We start from the raw sequence: 19,071 nt of genomic DNA, 5'->3' as shown, positions 1-19,071 counted from the left end.
CTTGTATTTCTCTGGAAACAATTTATTTTTCTTTGTTTATGTGTATCCTGTCTTTATTATTTTTACAAATAACTCAAGGCGGCAAACATATCCAATATACCTTCTTCCTCCTATTTTCCCCACAACAACAACCCTGTGAGATGAATAGGTTTTCAAGAGTGAAATTTACCTTAATCAATTATTACTGATTACTGAGTCAATCTCAAGTTGACATTTCCTCGTAGTGATGCATTGCATAAATGGAATATTGTTGATAAACTAAAGACCTTGCTGAAATGCCTATTTCTTATAACAAAGTTAATGTTTCACATAAAAATTAAGGGTATTTCTTAGAATGAGTATGAATCCCAAATAAATGAAAATCTGAAATTAGCATTTGCCCCTTTGAGGTAATTAACACTGGGAATTCCTAATGTTATAGTTAATTAATGCAAAATTAATTGAAATAAAAATCTAAGCATGCGTGCATTTAGATATTTAGGAACTAGCATTAAATTTACAATATAATCTCTTTCTTGCTCTACAGATTGATGCTGCTGGTCTTGCAACCTGTATTGAACTTTGTGTGAAAGCATTACGGTTGGAGGCTAGTGAGAATACAGAAGTCAAAATTTCCATTTGCAAGACAATATCTTGCTTATTACCTGATGATTTAGAAGTTAAACGTGCTTGCCAACTAAGTGAATTTCTTCTTGAACCTACTGTGGATGCATATTATGCCGTAGAAATGTTGTATAATCAGCCTGACCAGAAATATGATGAAGAAAACCTTCCAATTCCAAATTCATTACGCTGTGAGCTTTTACTTGTATTAAAAACTCAGTGGCCTTTTGATCCAGAATTTTGGGACTGGAAAATGCTAAAACGTCAGTGTCTAGCATTGATGGGAGAAGAGGCATCAATTGTATCTTCAATAGATGAACTGAATGATAGTGAAATGCATGAAAAGGTAGAGGACTGTCAAGATGAGAACAAAGATACTTCAGCAAATGGGCTTTCTGGATGTTTCGATGAAGCTACAAACTTGCTCAGAGGCATTAGAGATAAGAAACAGAAAAACAGAGAAATTAAAAAATTACGGGAGAGGGGATTCATATCTGCTAGGTTCAGGAACTGGCAAGCATACATGCAATATTGTGTGCTGTGTGATAAGGAATTTCTTGGACATAGAATAGTCAGGCATGCACAGAAACACTACAAGGATGGGATTTATAGTTGTCCAATATGTGCACAAAATTTTAATTCTAAAGAAACTTTTGTTCCTCATGTAACACTACATGTTAAGAAATCCAGTAAGGAAAGACTAGCTGCAATGAAACCACTGAGAAAATTAGGAAGGCCACCCAAAACAGCAACCACTGGTATAAACAGAAAGAACAACACCTTAGTAAAGCAAGAACAACGACACATAAAAAAGAACAGTCTTTATGCGGCAGACTTCATTGTTTTTAATGATAATGATGGCTCAGATGATGAAAATTATGACAAAGACAAACCTTACATTCCAGAAGTAATTCCAGTTCAAAAGCCATTGCCTGTCAATGAGTTTACTTGCCCTGTTACCTTATGTAAAAAAGGCTTTAAATATTTCAAGAATTTGATTGCCCATGTAAAAGGTCACAAAGATAATGAAGAGGCTAAACGCTTTCTTGAAATGCAGAGCAAAAAAGTAATTTGCCAGTACTGTAGACGACATTTTGTAAGTGTTACCCATCTTAATGATCATTTACAAATGCACTGTGGTATCAAACCTTATATTTGTATACAGATTAAGTGTAAGGCTAGCTTTAACAGTTATGCTGAACTTTTGAGTCACAGAAAAGAACACCCAGTCTTTAGGGCAAGATGCATGTTTCCCAAATGTGGGAGAATATTTTCAGAAGCATATTTGCTTTATGATCATGAAGCTCAGCACTATAATACTTTCACCTGCAAACTTGCAGGTTGTGGGAAAGTTTATCACTCACAGAATGAATTAGAAAAGCATATTGAAGATCACACTAAATCTGAAAAAATATTACAGTCTGATGGTGATGGGAACTGTTCTCAGAGTTTAGAAAATAATGAAAATACTGAAGATGTCCATCCAGAAGAGACACTGGTGCTACCACCTGACAGTAATGTAAATAACTGTGCCAAAGTAGAAAATTATGTCACAGATGAGATCCATGATGAATCACTTGAGTCTGAAAGTACAAAACAATCAACCAATGTATTGGAGCAGCCTAATTCAATCTCCATTCATAGTGGGGAACGACGTTTGACTACTGCAACAAGGACAGAATCATTAGGTCCAGCCAGCAATGTTTTGATACCTCTTCTAGGCCAAAAAATTCGAGAGAACATGGCAAAAAAAGGAAAACTACCTGCTGTAAATACTGCCATAGATGTTGGTGCATCTGTCATCCATCCGTTTTGCTCAACAGTTGAAGATACTTGCAGTAACCTTTCTGTTTTCCATGAAGGGAAGGAGGATGGTTGTATTGGTGAGCCTCAAATCGTTTCCATGAACTCAGACAAGCTTGAACCTGATGCTCTTGCAACAAAAAGTCAAGAAAAAGAGAGTAGCCATATGTCCTTCAGCACGCAAAATCAGTTAGACTGTCAGAATTTGCTCTCTCCAAAGCCTCAGCTTGAAGAAAGTGTTAGGCCAGCTGTTAATCTCTATAATCAGCCTCTGAAGAATTTAGGAGAAGTTCCACTTGCTTCTTCTACCCAGAACATTGTAGGCACTGCTTTTTTACCCGTTGTACCATTGGCAGCTCCAGTTCAAAGGTTTACTTGCCATGTTGAAGGATGTACGCGAATCTACAATTCTTCTCAGAGCATTGGAAAGCATATGAAGACAGCACATCCTGATCAATATGCTGAATTTAAAATGCAGTGGAAGAATAAAAAGAGTAAAAAAATAAGTTTGCAAAACCTGCCAAATGATAACAAACCAGTTTATTTTTTACCATCGCAAGTATCTACTCCTGCAAATGATGCTTTTCCTCAACAAACCAAAACCACCTTAAATCCTACTTGTACAAGTCAGCTGCAGCAACTGTCAAATGTTCTTTTTCCAACACGTTTGGAAAATACAACTAACTCATTACCAATAGTGGAAAATGTTGGTCTCTCTTCTCATATTAAAAATGAAAACGCTTTAAGCTCTCAGTTGTCAAGTATGTCCAGTGCAACTTTACCTTCACAGATGGATGATTTAGAAAAGCCAGTTATGCCTCTGAACATCGACAGTGGTTCTGATCCTTTTCTTCCTTTACCAGCAGAAAATGGGCTCATTTCTCTTTTTCCTTCCCCAGCTCACAATAGCCCGAGTTCTGTCTTCTCACAAATGGACAATACCAGTCATTTTTCCTCCCAACTAGAAGGAAATACAAATTCTTTTTCAAAAGAGGAAAGTGTTGACATACTCTTTCCTTCACAAATAAATAACGAAAGTAACTTTGGTGAAACCACTTCTCAGCCTCTTATATCAGAAAAAACGAAAAAGGATCGTAGGCGAGGTACAGATGGAAAAGACAAAAAGCCAAAGCATAATAAGCGGGCAAAATGGCCAGCAATTATCAGGGATGGCAAATTTATTTGTAGTAGATGTTACAGGGTTTTTTCCAATCCTAGATCACTTGGTGGTCATCTGTCTAAACGATCCTATTGCAAACCTTTGGATGAATCTGAAATTTCCCCTGAAGTTCTCCAGCTTAATGGACAATCCTCCCTACTTGCAAGTATGATTCTTTCTTCAAATGCTTTAAGCTTACAACAGCAGCAGGAGTCAACTTACAATCCAGATGCATGTTTTAAGGAACCATCATTTCTACAGCTACTTGCTAATGAAAATCGGCCAACTGCCATTTTGCAGAATTTATTTCCACGGACGAACATGACAAATTTTAATCCAAATGAAAATGAGGAAGGAAATGAAATTATTAAACAAGCTTTGGAAACTGCGGGAATTCCAAGCACTTTTGATTCTGCAGATACATTACCACATATAATTACTACTAACTGTGTTACCAATACCACACAAATAAATACAACAGTTTTACCAAATCCAGGCATATCACCTTCATTACCAACAAGTTGCAACTCATCTACCTTGCTCACAGACCAAAACAGAACACTTAACACCAAAATTTCATCAGAAGAATGCAACAGTTTACCTGTGTTTTCAGATGATTTAATACTTAAGACTATTGAAAATGGCTTGTGCCCCCATCTGGTTCCTAATTCTGCTGCCGCAATGCATAATTTGGGAAACAATCTTCCACGTGTTTCAGTCATAAGTAGCATCAAAAATTCAGAAGTATGTAGTTTGACTAAAAAAGAGAATAGTGGTTCAAAGAAAAAGAAGAAAACACCTGTCCCATTGGTTGTACCTCACATTTCACAAAACTTGGCAGTTAATGATTTAGCAGGTTTAGGGCTTATCACTAGAAATCTTGGACAGAATATGCAAGCAACAGCAGAAAATTTTCAGTCAAATATAATAGCAAATAGTGAAGCTCAAGGATTAGTGGAAAATCTTACAAAGAAATTAAGTAATGTTAACAATGGATTAACAGCAGATATCAAAGAAAACGTAAGGTCAGGTGAAGTAAATCATGTAGAAATTGTTCCCTTGGCTTTGAAAAATGAAAATGGTGATTCTCAGGTTACTCCGGAATGTTGCATTCCAGAGAAATCCAATTTTGAAATTTCTAATGATAACATTGTTCAGAACTTTGAGAAAACACTTGAAATAATTAAAACAGCTATGAATTCTCAGAAGATAGAAGTTAAAAGTGAAATTCAAGAGATATCCATTGAAGCAATACAGAGCCCACAAAACAATACTGCTCAATGTGTTTTTGAAAACCCTGCACAACTCCCTAAACCTAATTCTACTCAATGTATAACACATACACAGAATATCGTCCTTGCTGAAGCCTCTCATAAAGATGATATTCAACTTACGGAAATTTTAGAAGGCTTGAAAAAGCTGAATTTAGAAAGTGAAACATCAAATCAAGTACTAGATAATATAACTCATTGTCTTCCAGCAAATACATTAATGCCACAAGTCCTTATTCCAGGTGTAACACCTGAGACCACATCTCTTGTCCAGACAGCTTCAGAAACGCATCCAATGTTTGTTGAAAAAGTTCATAAGCCATTTACGTGCCAGGCTCCAGGTTGTAATTATAGTGCCATGACAAAGGATGCATTATTTAAACACTATAGCAAAATACATCAGTACACTGCAGAAATGATTCTTGAAATTAAGAAACACCAGTTAAAGTATGCTCCATTTAAATGTGTGGTTGCTAACTGTCCCAAAACATTTACAAGAAATTCTAACCTCCGGGCGCACTGCCAGCTGGTACATCATTTTACAACAGAGGAAATGGTAAAATTAAAGCTAAAAAGGCCTTATGGACGACGATCCCAAAGCAAAACCCTAAATGTGTTACCAAGACCTAATGAAGTAAGAAAAATGCCATATGTATTAATAGAAAGTAAACGAGAGTCGCACTTGACTAAGGAGCTTGATCTAAAGGAAGAACCAGTCATGGAATCTATGAAGTTTCCAGAAAGATTGATACCAGAAGCAGCAATACCAGAAAATACTTCTGATAAATCTGAAAAATTAGAAAAACCCTCCCAAATAGTTCCAGTTTCTCTGGAAATTCATAATATATCCATACTTAATAATAATCAAGTGCAGCCCAAATTACGCAAGATCAGAAGGCATAGGAAAGAAGAACAAAAAAAGAACAAAAAGCCAATTCCCAAGCCTTTGGAATTGCCCACTAGTTATAATCCTTATAGACCTTACAAATGTGTGCATCAAGGTTGTTTTGCAGCTTTTACAATACAACAGAATTTGATTTTGCACTATCAAGCTGTACATAAATCTGACTTACCATTATTCTCTTTGGAGGCAGAAGAAGAAAGTGAACCAAGTAAAGAAGAAGAGGCTTGTAAGGAAGAAGAGAGTGATGCGATTGAAACTGTGAAAGAATTCAGATGTGAAGTAAGAAATTGCTCTAGGATATTTCAAGAAGTTACTAGTCTTTTTCAGCACTATATGAAACTTCATGAGATGACTCCTGAAGAAATTGGTACTATGAAGTCATCCTTGGATGTTGGAAGATTCCTCTGTGATCAATCTGAATGTAAATCATCATTTACAACATATGTTAATTATATTACTCACCTTGAGACAGATCATGACATAAAAATAAAGCAGAGCAAAACAGAAGATTGCATGTACAAATGTGATTGTGAAGGTTGCGATCGTATTTATGCAACAAGATCTAATCTTCTAAGGCACATTTTTAATAAACACAATGATAGGCATAAAGATCATTTAATAAGACCTAGGCGATTCCTAACGCCAGGTCAGGAAAATATATCAATTAAAGCTAATCAGGAGAAAGTCATGAAAATTAAGTACAAAGGATTAAAATACAGAACAGGAAAAAATGGAAACAGAATATCATTTAGAGCCAAGCGAAGAAAAGCAATAAATGTAGAAGACAGAAACTTCCAATTAGGGCAAATAGATGAAAATCAAACATATTCTTTAAAATGTGGAAAGTATATTTATTCAGTAAAGGCAAAAGATGATGCTTTATCTGAATGCAGTAACCAATGTATTGTACAGTATCCATGTATGATAAAAGGTTGTTCATCAGTTGTTACAAGTGAAAATAATGTAATTCGGCACTATAAATGTCATAAATTATCTAAAGCATTTACTTTACAACATCGGGACCTCTTGATTGTCTCAAATAGGCACGCAAGACCTTCCGGAAAAGAAGTTTTCTCACAAAACGAAGCAACTGAGGACAAGGTTTGTGATGTAAAAGAAGTGCAGCCACCCTTGCCAGACACTTGTGAGGACTTGAGACTGTCTCCGCTGGTGATGCCAAAAGAACCAGAAAAGACTGAGAAGGATGAAGTGGATGAGCTTGCAGAACTGTTTATTACCAAACTTATTAATGAGGATCTGGCAAGTTCAGAAAACCATGTAAAGGGCTCTTCTGGTGTAAATAATGACTGTCAGGAAACTAGTTCTTCTCTTTCAGAAAAGCAAAGCATAAACAGTAATTTTAAAAGAGTAAACAAAGAAAAAAATACATCCCAAAGTAAAAAGAGAAAAGTTGAAAAGCAGGAAGAAATCTTGGCTGTTGAATTAAGCAGCGTGCATAGGGAACAAGAAAGTGCTGTTGCTATTCAAACTGTTGAAGAACAGTCTTCGACTTTTGATTGGAGTTCATTTAAGCCCATGGGATTTGAAGTATCTTTCCTCAAGTTCCTTGAAGAATCTGCAGTGAAGCAGAAGAAAAACACAGAAAGGGGGGGTTATAATAATTGTGGAACCAGGAAACGTTCTCATTCTAACTCAAAAAAGTCTAATGAAAAGAACTCTGTTGTGAGAACGCGATCATGTTCAGAAAGTGAAACTCGTGTACAGTTTGCTAATCCATCACAATTTCAGTGTAGTGGTACTGTAAAAATAGTTTTAGATAAGACTTTTAAAGATTGCACTGAGCGTGTATTGAAGCAGCTTCAGGAAATGAAACCTATTGTCAGTCTAATAAGACTGGATGGACATTGGGAAGCGAAACTAGAGGTTACAAAATAATCAGGTAATATGAGCGGGCTCCTTGTTCTGATCATTAATGTATATCTGTACCACATTTTTTTAATTTTGAGTAGGAAGCCATTGAGCATGATGCTATTTCTTAAAGTGGTTTTTTTTTGTTTTTGTTTTGTTTTTTTGAAGTGATTTAACCTAGCAAGTTCATGACAGTTGTCATGTAAATTTATTTTTTATCCCTATGGGACTTGGAACAGAATCATTGTTTCAGTTTTGTAAATAATTGAACAAAACCTCAATTTTTTATCAAAATTTGTCCTTTTCCATGACTGAAATCTTTGTGTATTGTCTGTGGTATCTTTCGCCGGGTCACTGCTCATATATAACAGTACTTTTTATTTGTAGATACATTTTTGTATATATTTATTATTGTAAATCATTTGCTGCAAATGGCAGTCTGTAAGTCTGAAATATTAAATGACACATTTATATTCAGAATTTTAATTTGTAACTAAGTGATCCAGTTTTTAAAATGTTCTTTTAAACTTAAATCTTTTTGAAGTAAAAACTACAATAGGTGAGTTTACCATATCCAATTTATTTTGCCTAAACTGTGTGTATAGGAGAGAAAGTTATCAGATCACATTTAAATGGTTAAAATACATACTGACACGGTTGTATTTGTAACTGCAAGTGTCCAATATTATTGGATAGTATTCATATGTAGCTAACTCAAAAAGTTTTCCTAAAACTGCATATGCATTGCTTTTAATCAGATCGAAAACTTCCACTTCCATAAAATGATGGAAATGTAAAATTTAAATACTTTGCTGGCAATGAAAATTTAAACACCATTTGGTATTAAACAATCCATCGTGAATGTGCTAGAAAATTAGTAGTGTGGAGCAGTGTATATATTTGAGGTGGTGATTTGTGAAGTAGCCCAGTATTGCCTTAAATAAAATCACATTTCATTTCTTGTTTTTTACATTTTATCTTACAAAAATCCTTTTCCTTTTGAAATTTTAGATTGGTGTACAAAGTAATTTCTATAGCACTGCTTTGTAGACAGTGCTTTCTAAAGAATGAATTTTGAAATTTACCACCTTTATATTTATTTGCAATATGTGTTCAAGGTAGCATTAAAATGTAAAAGTCCTATTCAAATAGAAGATCTTCAGAAGAGACAAGACAGATTCTTTATTCCCTGTTGCAACAGGAACTAAATTTCTTTTTGCCTACTATATATCCATTGAAATATTTATGGCTACTAATGTACTAGTTAATAACTACATGGAGCATGATGTTTAGTAGAAAAAACTTTAGTTATAGCTGCCAGTCTCTCCTCTCCTGCCAGATGGATCATATTTTGAGATTGAAAATTGGCCACTTTTTAGTATCACATAGTCTTCTTTCCCAGAAGGATAAGGAAAATAACACAAAATTGTTTCTCATATACTGGTCAGAATGATAAAGTATAACTTTCCTTCTTCCTTACTCTACAGTGTAACAGAACAGAAGAAAGCCTCATAAATGTTCCTAAATTTAATTCTACTCATGCTTTATTTAATTTTTTTGTCTTTGAGTCAGTCTTAAATCCTGACTTTCTTCCTTGGCAAGATTTGCAGAAATGGTTTGCCGTTTACCTTCCTCTTGGGACTGATAGAGAGGGAATGGTCCAAAGTCACCCAGCTTGTCTCATGCCTAGGGCAGGACTGAAATTCAGTCTCCTGGCTTCTGATACAATACTTTTAACCATTATTAACAAGCTGGAGCTCTGTACTCCTGCATAGCATCAGTAAACATTCCAGTTCAGACTGAGGGCTCTTTCTGTTTTCTTGTATGAATATGAATATAATTAGTACAATTTTCTTTTCATAGAAAAATACATGCCTAATGCAAATAAGAAAAGTAATATAATATCAAATAGGTATGAAAGCCTGAAGGAAGAAAAATGAGGCTATGTTATCTTTCAAGGTTCTCATTTTTAAATACTTTAAACATTATTTGCACAGTTGAATGTAAACACTAAATATTGGCAAACTACTTCTTTTCAAAATCTGCTGATATTTCACTTCACTCTGTATAAACCAGCCACAGAATACTACGACATTGTGAAGCCTTCCTTATTATTGCTTCACCTGAATCCCTCTAAAGCAGGGCTGTCAGACTCCCAGCCCATGGGCCGGATGCATCACGCGCTGGCCGTGCCCACACCCGGTTTAACAAAGAAGAAAAAAGTCCCAATATGTCACGTGACTCTGCCATGACGACATGAGTTTGACACTCCTGCTCTAAAGGTTCATATGTTGTGCATTTCCTACACAGATACACACACACACAATTATCAGCCTTTTCATATTGTGCATCATAGATGAGGATAATGCCAAAGCTTGCTTTTGTGCCATAGGTGAATGCATATTGGTTTTCCTGGAAACATTTTTCCCTTTCAATAGTAGTGCAAATGTAGGATTTGGTGATTTTATAACTATTTTTTAAAAATATATAAGGCTCTGTCCTGAATTATAAATTCCTTTTGGGATTTTATTGCAGGCTTTCTGTCTAGTGTCTACAGCTATTCAATAAAAAGCCCTCTTTTAATATTTAGCATGAAGACTCTCACAACATTTAGTATGTTAAGGAATCTAGAAGAGAAACTTAAACAGAATAGGTAAATAATACTGTATTGGCAATCAGTAGGTGCCTCATTCTCTTGTACCCCAATGGTTTACAGCATCTCTAGGTCAATAACAATGAAATGCCTTCACAAAACGTTTCACATAATAGTAGAGACGTTTTGAAGATCTGGAGCTGTTTTTAGAATATTATAAAAATCATTGTAGCATACAAATAAAAGTCATCTAAGAATTTCCAGTAAAACTGGGTTGTTAACAGTCTGTCTCAGCCAGAAAAAAATGTTTGCCTGTTTCCCATTGGAACTGATACCTTGCACAAAGCCTGACTCTTAAAACGTGCTTTTGTATAACGTTTTCCCCCTGGTATCACTCTCGTGTTTTTTAATATTTATTATGAAGAAACTACAAACTGCCTCTGCACTGTGCATGCCCAATGAAAAACAGATTTGGAAATACAGTTTTATCTGCTTGGGTGAAGGCTGATTTCCAACACATACCAACATTCTTTAGAGAGAGAGGCAGGACAGATTTGAACCAGGGGTGAAATGCTCCCGGTTAGGACCGGATCGGCCGATCCGGTAGCGATGATGGCAGGTAGTTTGGAGAACCGATAGCGATGGCAGCTGGAGGCTCCGCCCACCCGCCTTCGCCTCTGCAGCCCACTGGCCCCTCTTGCCCTTCTCTTTCTGAGTGCAGCGCTTCTGCTTGTTGGGCCACTTCCCTGCAGCGCTTCTGCTGGTGCCACCACGCAAGCCTCCCATGAGGAAAAAGGGAAAAAGCAAAGCGTCTGGCTGCAGAGCTGCCAGCTTCAGGAAGTGGCCCAACAGGCAGAAGCGACACGGCCAGAAAGAGACTCCGGCCTTGCCCCTCCCTCTCACCACCTGCTCTCCCTTCACTTTGGGTCGGGGCTGGGGCCCAGAGATGCGCCATTCACCGAAGCCCTGGAGCTGCCGACTGCTCACCACCTGTCTCAGCCGGGTTGGGGAATGCACCATTCCCCGACTCCAGCCTTGCCGAGGAGCCGCCGCCCACTCACCCTTCGCCACGTGGCGTGTCCTACTCTTTATCTTTCTCCCACGACTGGCTGCCAGAGAAGGCAAGCGCCCGAAAGTTACCGGAGCTGCTCTCCTTGAATGTGCCACCACCATCACCGCCCTGGTCCATGCGCCGGCTGCGCAAGCACACACTATTTCATTTATTCATCAGTGGCAGGTTGGGCTGGCGGTGAGCAGGCGGCAGCTCTGGGGTTTTGGTGAATGGCACGTCTCTGGGCCCTAGCCCCCGACCCAAAGCGAAGGGAGAGCAGGTGGTGAGTGGGCGGCAGAATAGAAATTTAAAATGTTTTCCTACTGGGTTCTGTGGGCATGGCTTGGTGGGGGTGTCTTGTGACTGAGTGGGCATGGCTGTGAGTGACATTGAGTTGGCCACACCCACTTAGTCACAGGACTTGCCCCCCACCAAGCCACGCCCACAGAACCAGAAGGGAAAAATTTTAGATTTCACCCCTGATTTGAACCAGGATTGAGTGCTAAAATAGCCTATGTACAAACATCCATTTAGCATTCGTGTGACAAACATCTCATCTGAATATTCACGAATACCATAGAAGAACCCTATGAGGGAAGTTATCTGAAATTAACTTCTGTGATTTTAGTTTTCCTGGAATTTAATAGCAAAGAGGAATTAAGTACAAAATCTGTAGCTTGAGAAATGACCCAAAAAAATCAAGTCTTGTTTCTTTTATTGGCAACTCCTAAATAGTACTAATGTTCCAATAATTAAAAATGTATTAAGGTGAAGTAATGATTGAAAAAATAATTGTATTGTTTTGGCTAAGCCTGTGTTGGGAGAAATTTTTAAAAAATTTCTGGAGACCTATAAATGTAAAAATATACATGTAAAAAAAGAGGCTGTGTTCTTTCCATAAAGTACAGTTCTGACCCTCTTAAGTAGAGCAGGGGTGTCAAACTCACAGCCTGCAGGCCGGATGCATCATGCGCTGGCCATGCCCCCCCCCCATTTTAGCAAAGGGGAAAGTCGCAATACATCACATGACGACAATGTAATGCTGCGAATTTGACACCCCTGAAGTAGAGCCTACTTGGGTATAGCTCACTACAGGTTTTCTGTTTTGGAAGGAACTGGCTCATCAGGGATTATTTGGGATGCTTTCATATTATAATTTTGGAAGAATCCAGAGTTCAACAGAGTTCAAGAAAGGAGGGGTCATGGAATAGCAGGGAAGGAAACAACTATATTTCCAAAGGCTATTTACAATTGTTTCCTAAATTGATCACAATAACAGTAGATTAGGAAAAAGTAAATTGTTACAATAAAAAATTGGCAGGAGGGATCACTAATTTGAGATACATTGCTATTAGACTATTTTCAACAAAGTGAAGGGCACCATGGCTTTAAAACACAAGGGGGCTGAAAAAAAATTGAAGTATAAAACGTGGCCATTTTCCTAAATCTGCATGATTGTAGTTCCACTGAGTGGCTTAGAAGGAGAAAGGATACTTTGTGTACCCTTTACTTTCCCAGCTTCTTCCTTTCCTCCAGCTAGAGTTCCAAAGCTGTGTCTGTAGTCACATTGTTGTAATAATGAGTGCACAAGATGTGCAGAGTAGAGTAGCTATTGATTGAGAAAACCACACAAAACAATTCTATTAGATCCACTAGAAGGATGTCAAAATCTGTAGCCTTTAATGGGAGCCAATAAAAGAGCTTTAAAAAACCCCAAGTTTTTAACTTCTCCAAAATGCCATATCAAGCTGCATTTGAGGCATTAAAAACTGGCACAAGTTAAAGGCTGAAGTAACTACTTGGAGCTAGTCTTAGGCCTGCAAATGGATAATGTGAGCATAAATTTATTTAGACGCTTAGTTGCTTTATTTAGATGCTGAGCTTGTCGATCGAAAGGTCGGCAGTTCAGTGGTTCGAATCCCTAGTGCTGTATAACGGGGTGAGCTCCCGTTACTTGTCCCAGCTTCTGCCAACTTAGCAGTTCGAAAGCACGTAAAAAATGCAAGTAGAAAAATAGGGACCACCTTTGGTGGGAAGGTAACAGCGTTCCGTGCGCCTTTGGTGTTTAGTCATGCCAGCCACATGACCAAACAATTCTCTTCAAGTTTAACTACTTTCACAGGAACTTGGGTGGCTGGGAGACCTAATTAGTTGATTAGATAATTATAGCTTCTAAACCCATTCCAGGAGTCAAGCTTCTTAGATGGCACATACCTGACCCCAGTTGTCACATAACAAAATTTTAGGCGGGGGGGGGTTGAGGAGGAAGTAATTTAGGAATACTTCTTTTAATACATGAGATTTGTGAGTTTGGGTTATATCCAAGGCTTTTGTGCATAGAATGATTATTCCCCTAGGGTTTTTGTTTTTTTTTTAAATTTCTACAACCCTGCGCTCCTCCACAAAATCTTTTATCTCTGGGGAATTATGTGTTCCTTTAAATAATGGGTATCAAAGTCGCTGCGTCACATTGCCATTACATGATGTTTTATGACGTTTTTCCCTTCCAGGAGCTGGGATGGGTGTAGCCTGCGTGTGATGCATCTGGCCTGCGGGCCACCAGTTTGACACCCCTGCTTTAAATAGTGGGTACAGTATTCTGCAGAATTGCAGTGAAGGGCAAGGTTTGAAATTTTAGGCTAATTCCATGTTATGCAGCCCAGGGGTGAAATGTTCCTGTTTCGGACCAGTTCAGCCGAATCAGTAGCGGTGGTTCGGAGAACCGGTAGCGATGGTGTGAGGCTCCGCTCACCCACCTGGTCGTCATTACTTCCTGGTTTTAACCAGGAAGTAACCTGTTTTTTACCCTCTGCGCATGCACAGAAGGGTTTGCGCATGCGCAGACGGTCCACATGCAAGGTGCATGCACTTCCAAACCAGTTGGGAAGGTAAGTAGATTTCACCCCTGATGCAGCCTCAAATGTTGAGAGTTCATTACTCAAATGAACTGCAAGGGAAGGAGGGAGGGAGGGAGGGAGGGAGGGAGGGAGGGAAGGAAGGAAGGAAGGAAGGAAGGAAGGAAGGAAGGAAGGAAGGAAGGAAGGAAGGAAGGATTCATTAGCTGCTTCAATCACTGAAGTAATTCCAAGGCTGTTTGGAATGAAGAGGAGGGAAATCTATTGGCATGTGTTGGTGTTGATTTGTTCAACAGCTAGATACAACACTTCTGGCATAAAAGTACACTGTGTTTAACATGCAATATTTGTTTCAACAAAACATTACATTGATGTAAATGTAGCAAACTAAATGCAACTCAAAAAGTGGGGAAAAGCTAGTATTAAGAGGTTGTTTAACTAATTACAGCTCTATGTATTAGATTAATTTCTGTGAAGAACATGTCATGAGAACTTTGTATTTCTGTCTTATATAACAACAATGAAATTTAATTTCATGTTTTAGCCAGAACAGTCCTGAAAAAGTAATCTTTTCTTCTGGACCTTGACATTTATCATAGCATTAGAAGAACTGTTTTTTCCACAATTGGTTGATGTGTCCTTGGATATATCATTTACTTCCAGCTCAGCTTGATATTCCATAGTAACATGCTTTAGATCATGTCAAACTTCAGAGTGCTGGTAATGACAATTGCTGAAATACCCTCCCCTTCTTTTGAACACCCTAGTGCAGGGGTGGGCAAATGTGGCCCTTTTACAACCTGTGGACAGCCAAGCTGTCTCAGGAATTCTGGGAGTTGAAGTCCACAGGTTGTAAAAGGGCCACATTTGCCCACCCCTGCCCTAGTGCATGTGAGAATTATAATACTAATTAGAATTCTAGCATGCTCATTCTGACATAAAAAGTACAAAGCTGCCATTTACTAAGACCTGTAATAAATTAATGTTATGGTGTTATAACTGGCAGCACCTTGTCAATTATGGCTGATCTTAAAAACTTACACAGGGTCAGAATTCATTAGGACTTGGAGGAAACCATCAGGAAAGCCCTGGGCTCCAGGTGATATTGGAAAGTCAGCAAAAAAAGAAGAAGAAGAAGAAGAATTGGCAAGAACAACTGTCAAACCACATGTCCTTGAAATCACCAAATAGTCTTCCTGCTAAGGACATAAGATCAGGATTTTAACTGAATCCCTTTAATGCTTGGAAGGGGGAATCTTATGAACCTTCCAGATGTTAAACTACTAAGAATACTTTTCCAGTATAATGTGACTAGGCCCCCATCACACCTTCTTTATCCCTCATACACTGGTATGGTTTTATACTAATTCCACCCATTCTTGGATCAGGAGGGTCTCCAGTCTAATAACCTCATAGTTGGACTACTGTATTATGCTGTATGTGTGGCTGCTCTTGAATAGCACATGGAAGTTAGCTGGTCCAGAACTCAGCAGCACAAGCAATGATTGGCCTGCCTGTCTTCCTGCATGATATCACTATCCTGCAAGCTGCACTAGTTGTCAATAAATGTCTGAGTACAATTCAAGATGCTGCTTATCACCTACAAAAGCAGGTTTATGCCTGTCCATTAAGAGTGGGCAGAATTGATGTGTTTCACCTACCAATTAAACAGTGCCATCTATTGAGACCCCAAAAATGCCTTTTAAGCTCTGGCATTTGCCCACTGGACCACCATATGAGATCTATGTGGCTTCCATCTTCACATTCTGTAAATCTTTTAGAATTTGGCTGTTTTTCCTGGTCCTTGGTGGGATAGAGTGACTGCTGAATTCCTGTCTGGTATGTTTTTTATAACTTGCCTTGTCTGGACATATATGAGCATTTTATCTTTGTTCTTCTATTCTTTTAAAATGTAAACCCAAAGTCACTTTGAAGTTGGGTGGCCTTTAAATCTAACAAATAAATTATACACATATACCAGTAAAGCCATGATAGGGAGACGAACTTACAAGAACAGATGACAGGAAAAAAGATACACACACTTTATACAGTACTTTAAAATTATACCCAGCTAATAATGCACAGAAGAAATAAATAACTGCAACAGGAAAACTAAGTGAAAACTAATACAATCAAATGTCTTTAAACAAACTAAAATGTTGCATGTTGAAAAAAAGGGTGAAAAAATAAGGTTCCCATCATTAGACACAGTTTTTCATGACATCATGACCTAAAGGTGGATTCTCTTAATAGAATATAGCAATTTTCCTGCAACTCCTAGGTTTCCAGTGATTCCTTTTGGCCTTGTTGGCTTGGATTTCTGGTAGTTGCCAGAATGGGGAAAGTTAAATTACTATCCCTTTGGTTGAAAAAAAAAAAACACCAAGAATGAAAATAGATGCTTTGAAAGAACTACATCAACAGTTAAGTTAGCATTATCTGTATCAGAAACATAAATGCTTATGAATCTCTTAGAACAGGGGTGTCAAACTCGTGTCATCATGGCGTCGTCACATGATATATCATGACTTTTTTCCCCTTCACTAAACTGGGTGTGGGCGTAGCCAGTGTGTGATGCATCCAGCCCGCGGGCCACGAGTATGATACCTCTCCCTTAGAAGGAGATTCCAAGAGATGCAAATTTCATTTGAAAAAACTAAATATGGAGCATGTTGGTTAAAATAATCAGACCCTTATTATCTGAAGCTCTATTTGAAGGGTGTCAAACTCATGGCCCACGGGCCGGATGCATCACACACTTGCCACACCCTCTCCCACTTCTCCCCAAAGGGGGAAAAGTCATGATACGTCATGTGACGACTCCATGACGATATGTGTTTGACACCCCTGCTCTATTGTTAAACTTATCAAAATAAATTAAGTGCTATTTTATTTGTTATAGTTGGAAGTGACCCAAATGTTTTTCACCTCCTTGGATGCTGGGTGAATCTTGGTCAAGAGATACAGTGGTACCATTGTGAGCCATAGAATTTGTTTTTTTATGTTCACTTTTGGAGTTTCTGACTTTCTTCATGTGATTCCTGAAGCAGCATTTGACCGAGTATTTGAAAATCAAATAGCTGAATTCAATTATATTTAAGGCTATGCACAAACAGGATGTCACCACCACAATGTACAGGAAAATTTTCTTCTCAGTAGGCTTGGATATGTAGCAATCAACTGTGTTGGGACAAGGACTTGTGTCACATTGTACAAGGCGGGGTACATCAAATCCTCCATATATCTTGTAAAACAAATAGAGGAAACCTATTTCAAATCCAATTTTGGAAAGGAGGCTGATGAGATAGGTGCAGAGCAATCCCCCATCAATACTTTTCAGGTTCTTATACAGCTTTGTTTGGTGTCTCTTTTCCCTGCTTTCTCGATAAGCGACATGGAGAACAACTAGAAGTGATGGTGTAGAAACCATGATCAGTTGCAAGGCCCAAAGCCTGACTTGGGAAATTGGGAAGAAATGATCAAAGCAGACATTTTCACAGCCAGGTTGTCTGATGTTACACTCAAACTCCTTCTGTTCATCTTTCCAGACATGTTCAGCAGCTACAACGTAGACAAGAAGGCGAAATATGAACACAATAGCCAGCCAGATTCTGCCAATTTCTGTTGAGTATTTATTTACACCGCTTAGAATATCTCGCAGGAATCCCCAGCTCATAGTTTCTCCTTCAAGAAGGTCAGGGAACTGTAACAAAATGAAATATGTGGTATGAACACATCCTCTTTAAGCAAATAATATATACGGGAGGTAGATCCAGAATATAAGGAATATAGTCAATGTGGGAATTAGGTTAATAGGTAGATTTTTCAACAGCATTTAAAAAACAAAATGGTATATAGGATTTTAAGTACTAGAATCTCTTGAGTCATGATGGGAGAATTAAAGAATCTGGTTGTATACAAAACAAGATCTAGATGCTGTGTGTATAACAGTAACCTATGAAACTGGCAGAATCAGGTATGGGATGATTTCTGGATGTAAAGGTTACAGAAAATCAAGGGAAGTGTGCATTAGGTGAAATGCCACTGTTTAAATAACAAAGGGTATTTGAGGGAAATAAGCTGGGTAGTTGCCAGAGACCAGCTTTTAATTCTGCTGAAAGGTGCTTTTTCCAAAGGCAACTGGGCTATGTTTTTTCCCTTGAGAAATTTGCCTCAAGGGAATTTAAAATTTAACATTTAATTTAATTTTAATTCTGCTCTTTTGCTACTAGAGGGTGCTGTTCTCTCATTTAATAGCACTTTAGCTCTCATTTACAATGCTCTCTCCTTGCATCATCCAATAATAAAAAGCTGCATTTTTCCTGTTGTATTTTGCTAATATAAAATGCAACTGATAAATTGTAATCCTATTTTTTAAAAAAGTTCAAGTGCATTATCTTAAATAATTTTAAATGGCTAAATATGTGTGGCCATGTGTTTAGATAAAACAGATGGGGGTACAGGCAGTCCTTGTTTAGCAATTGCCTTGTATAATGACCTTTCACAAATATGACAATGTTGAAAAAGTAATTTTGCAAGCAATCCTCACATTTATAATCTTTACAGGTCTGTAAAGCAAAGGAAAGCTGAAGTAAGATTGTAAGCATAGTCATGATTTCACTTAGCGGGCACTTCACATAAATGACTGAGTTGCTGGTCCCAATTGTGGTAAACAAGGACTACCTGTAAAATTTACATTAGATAAAAATTACATAAACGAGAGCCCTGTCAAGCCTCTGAATAGTGAGAATGGTTCAAGATGGAAGTGTTTAAAGATGTCAAGTGCTATTATACCAACCACCATGTTGATGTTCTTGCTACTCTCAACAGTTAGTAGAAACAACTTCCAAGCTTTTGAAGCACTTTCCAAATCCAACTCTTTTTTAAAAAAATAAGGGCAGAAAGGAATCAAGCTACATGATTGTGTCATTCCTTAAAACCTTTGAGATATTATAGCAATGGG

General features: G+C 37.9%; 2 protein-coding genes across 3 annotated transcripts in view; one reads left to right on the top strand and one right to left on the bottom strand.

The window, feature by feature from the left end:
* Window positions 1–8,579, top strand: part of ZNF292 (zinc finger protein 292) — a 33,473-nt gene extending 24,894 nt beyond the window's left edge. For both annotated transcript variants that reach the window (XM_070932862.1, XM_070932863.1), the window contains one exon: window positions 527–8,579. In XM_070932862.1, coding sequence (XP_070788963.1) covers window positions 527–7,636 — 7,110 coding nt within the window. In that variant the 3' untranslated portion in view covers window positions 7,637–8,579. The remainder of the gene's footprint in view (window positions 1–526) is intronic.
* Window positions 8,580–17,004: 8,425 nt separating this feature from the next.
* Window positions 17,005–17,784, bottom strand: GJB7 (gap junction protein beta 7). Its single transcript, XM_070954134.1, has one exon. The coding sequence runs from the start codon at window positions 17,782–17,784 to the stop codon at window positions 17,005–17,007; it is 780 nt and encodes a 259-aa protein (XP_070810235.1).
* Window positions 17,785–19,071: the final 1,287 nt, after the last annotated feature.

This window comes from Pituophis catenifer, unplaced genomic scaffold (genome assembly GCF_029215685.1).
Source record: "Pituophis catenifer annectens isolate HBS135680 unplaced genomic scaffold, rPitCat1.0.hap2 SCAF_1, whole genome shotgun sequence".
NCBI lineage: Eukaryota > Metazoa > Chordata > Lepidosauria > Squamata > Colubridae > Pituophis > Pituophis catenifer.
The sequence above is the reverse complement of the archived record's forward strand: the minus strand, read 5'-3'. Positions and strand labels throughout refer to the sequence as shown.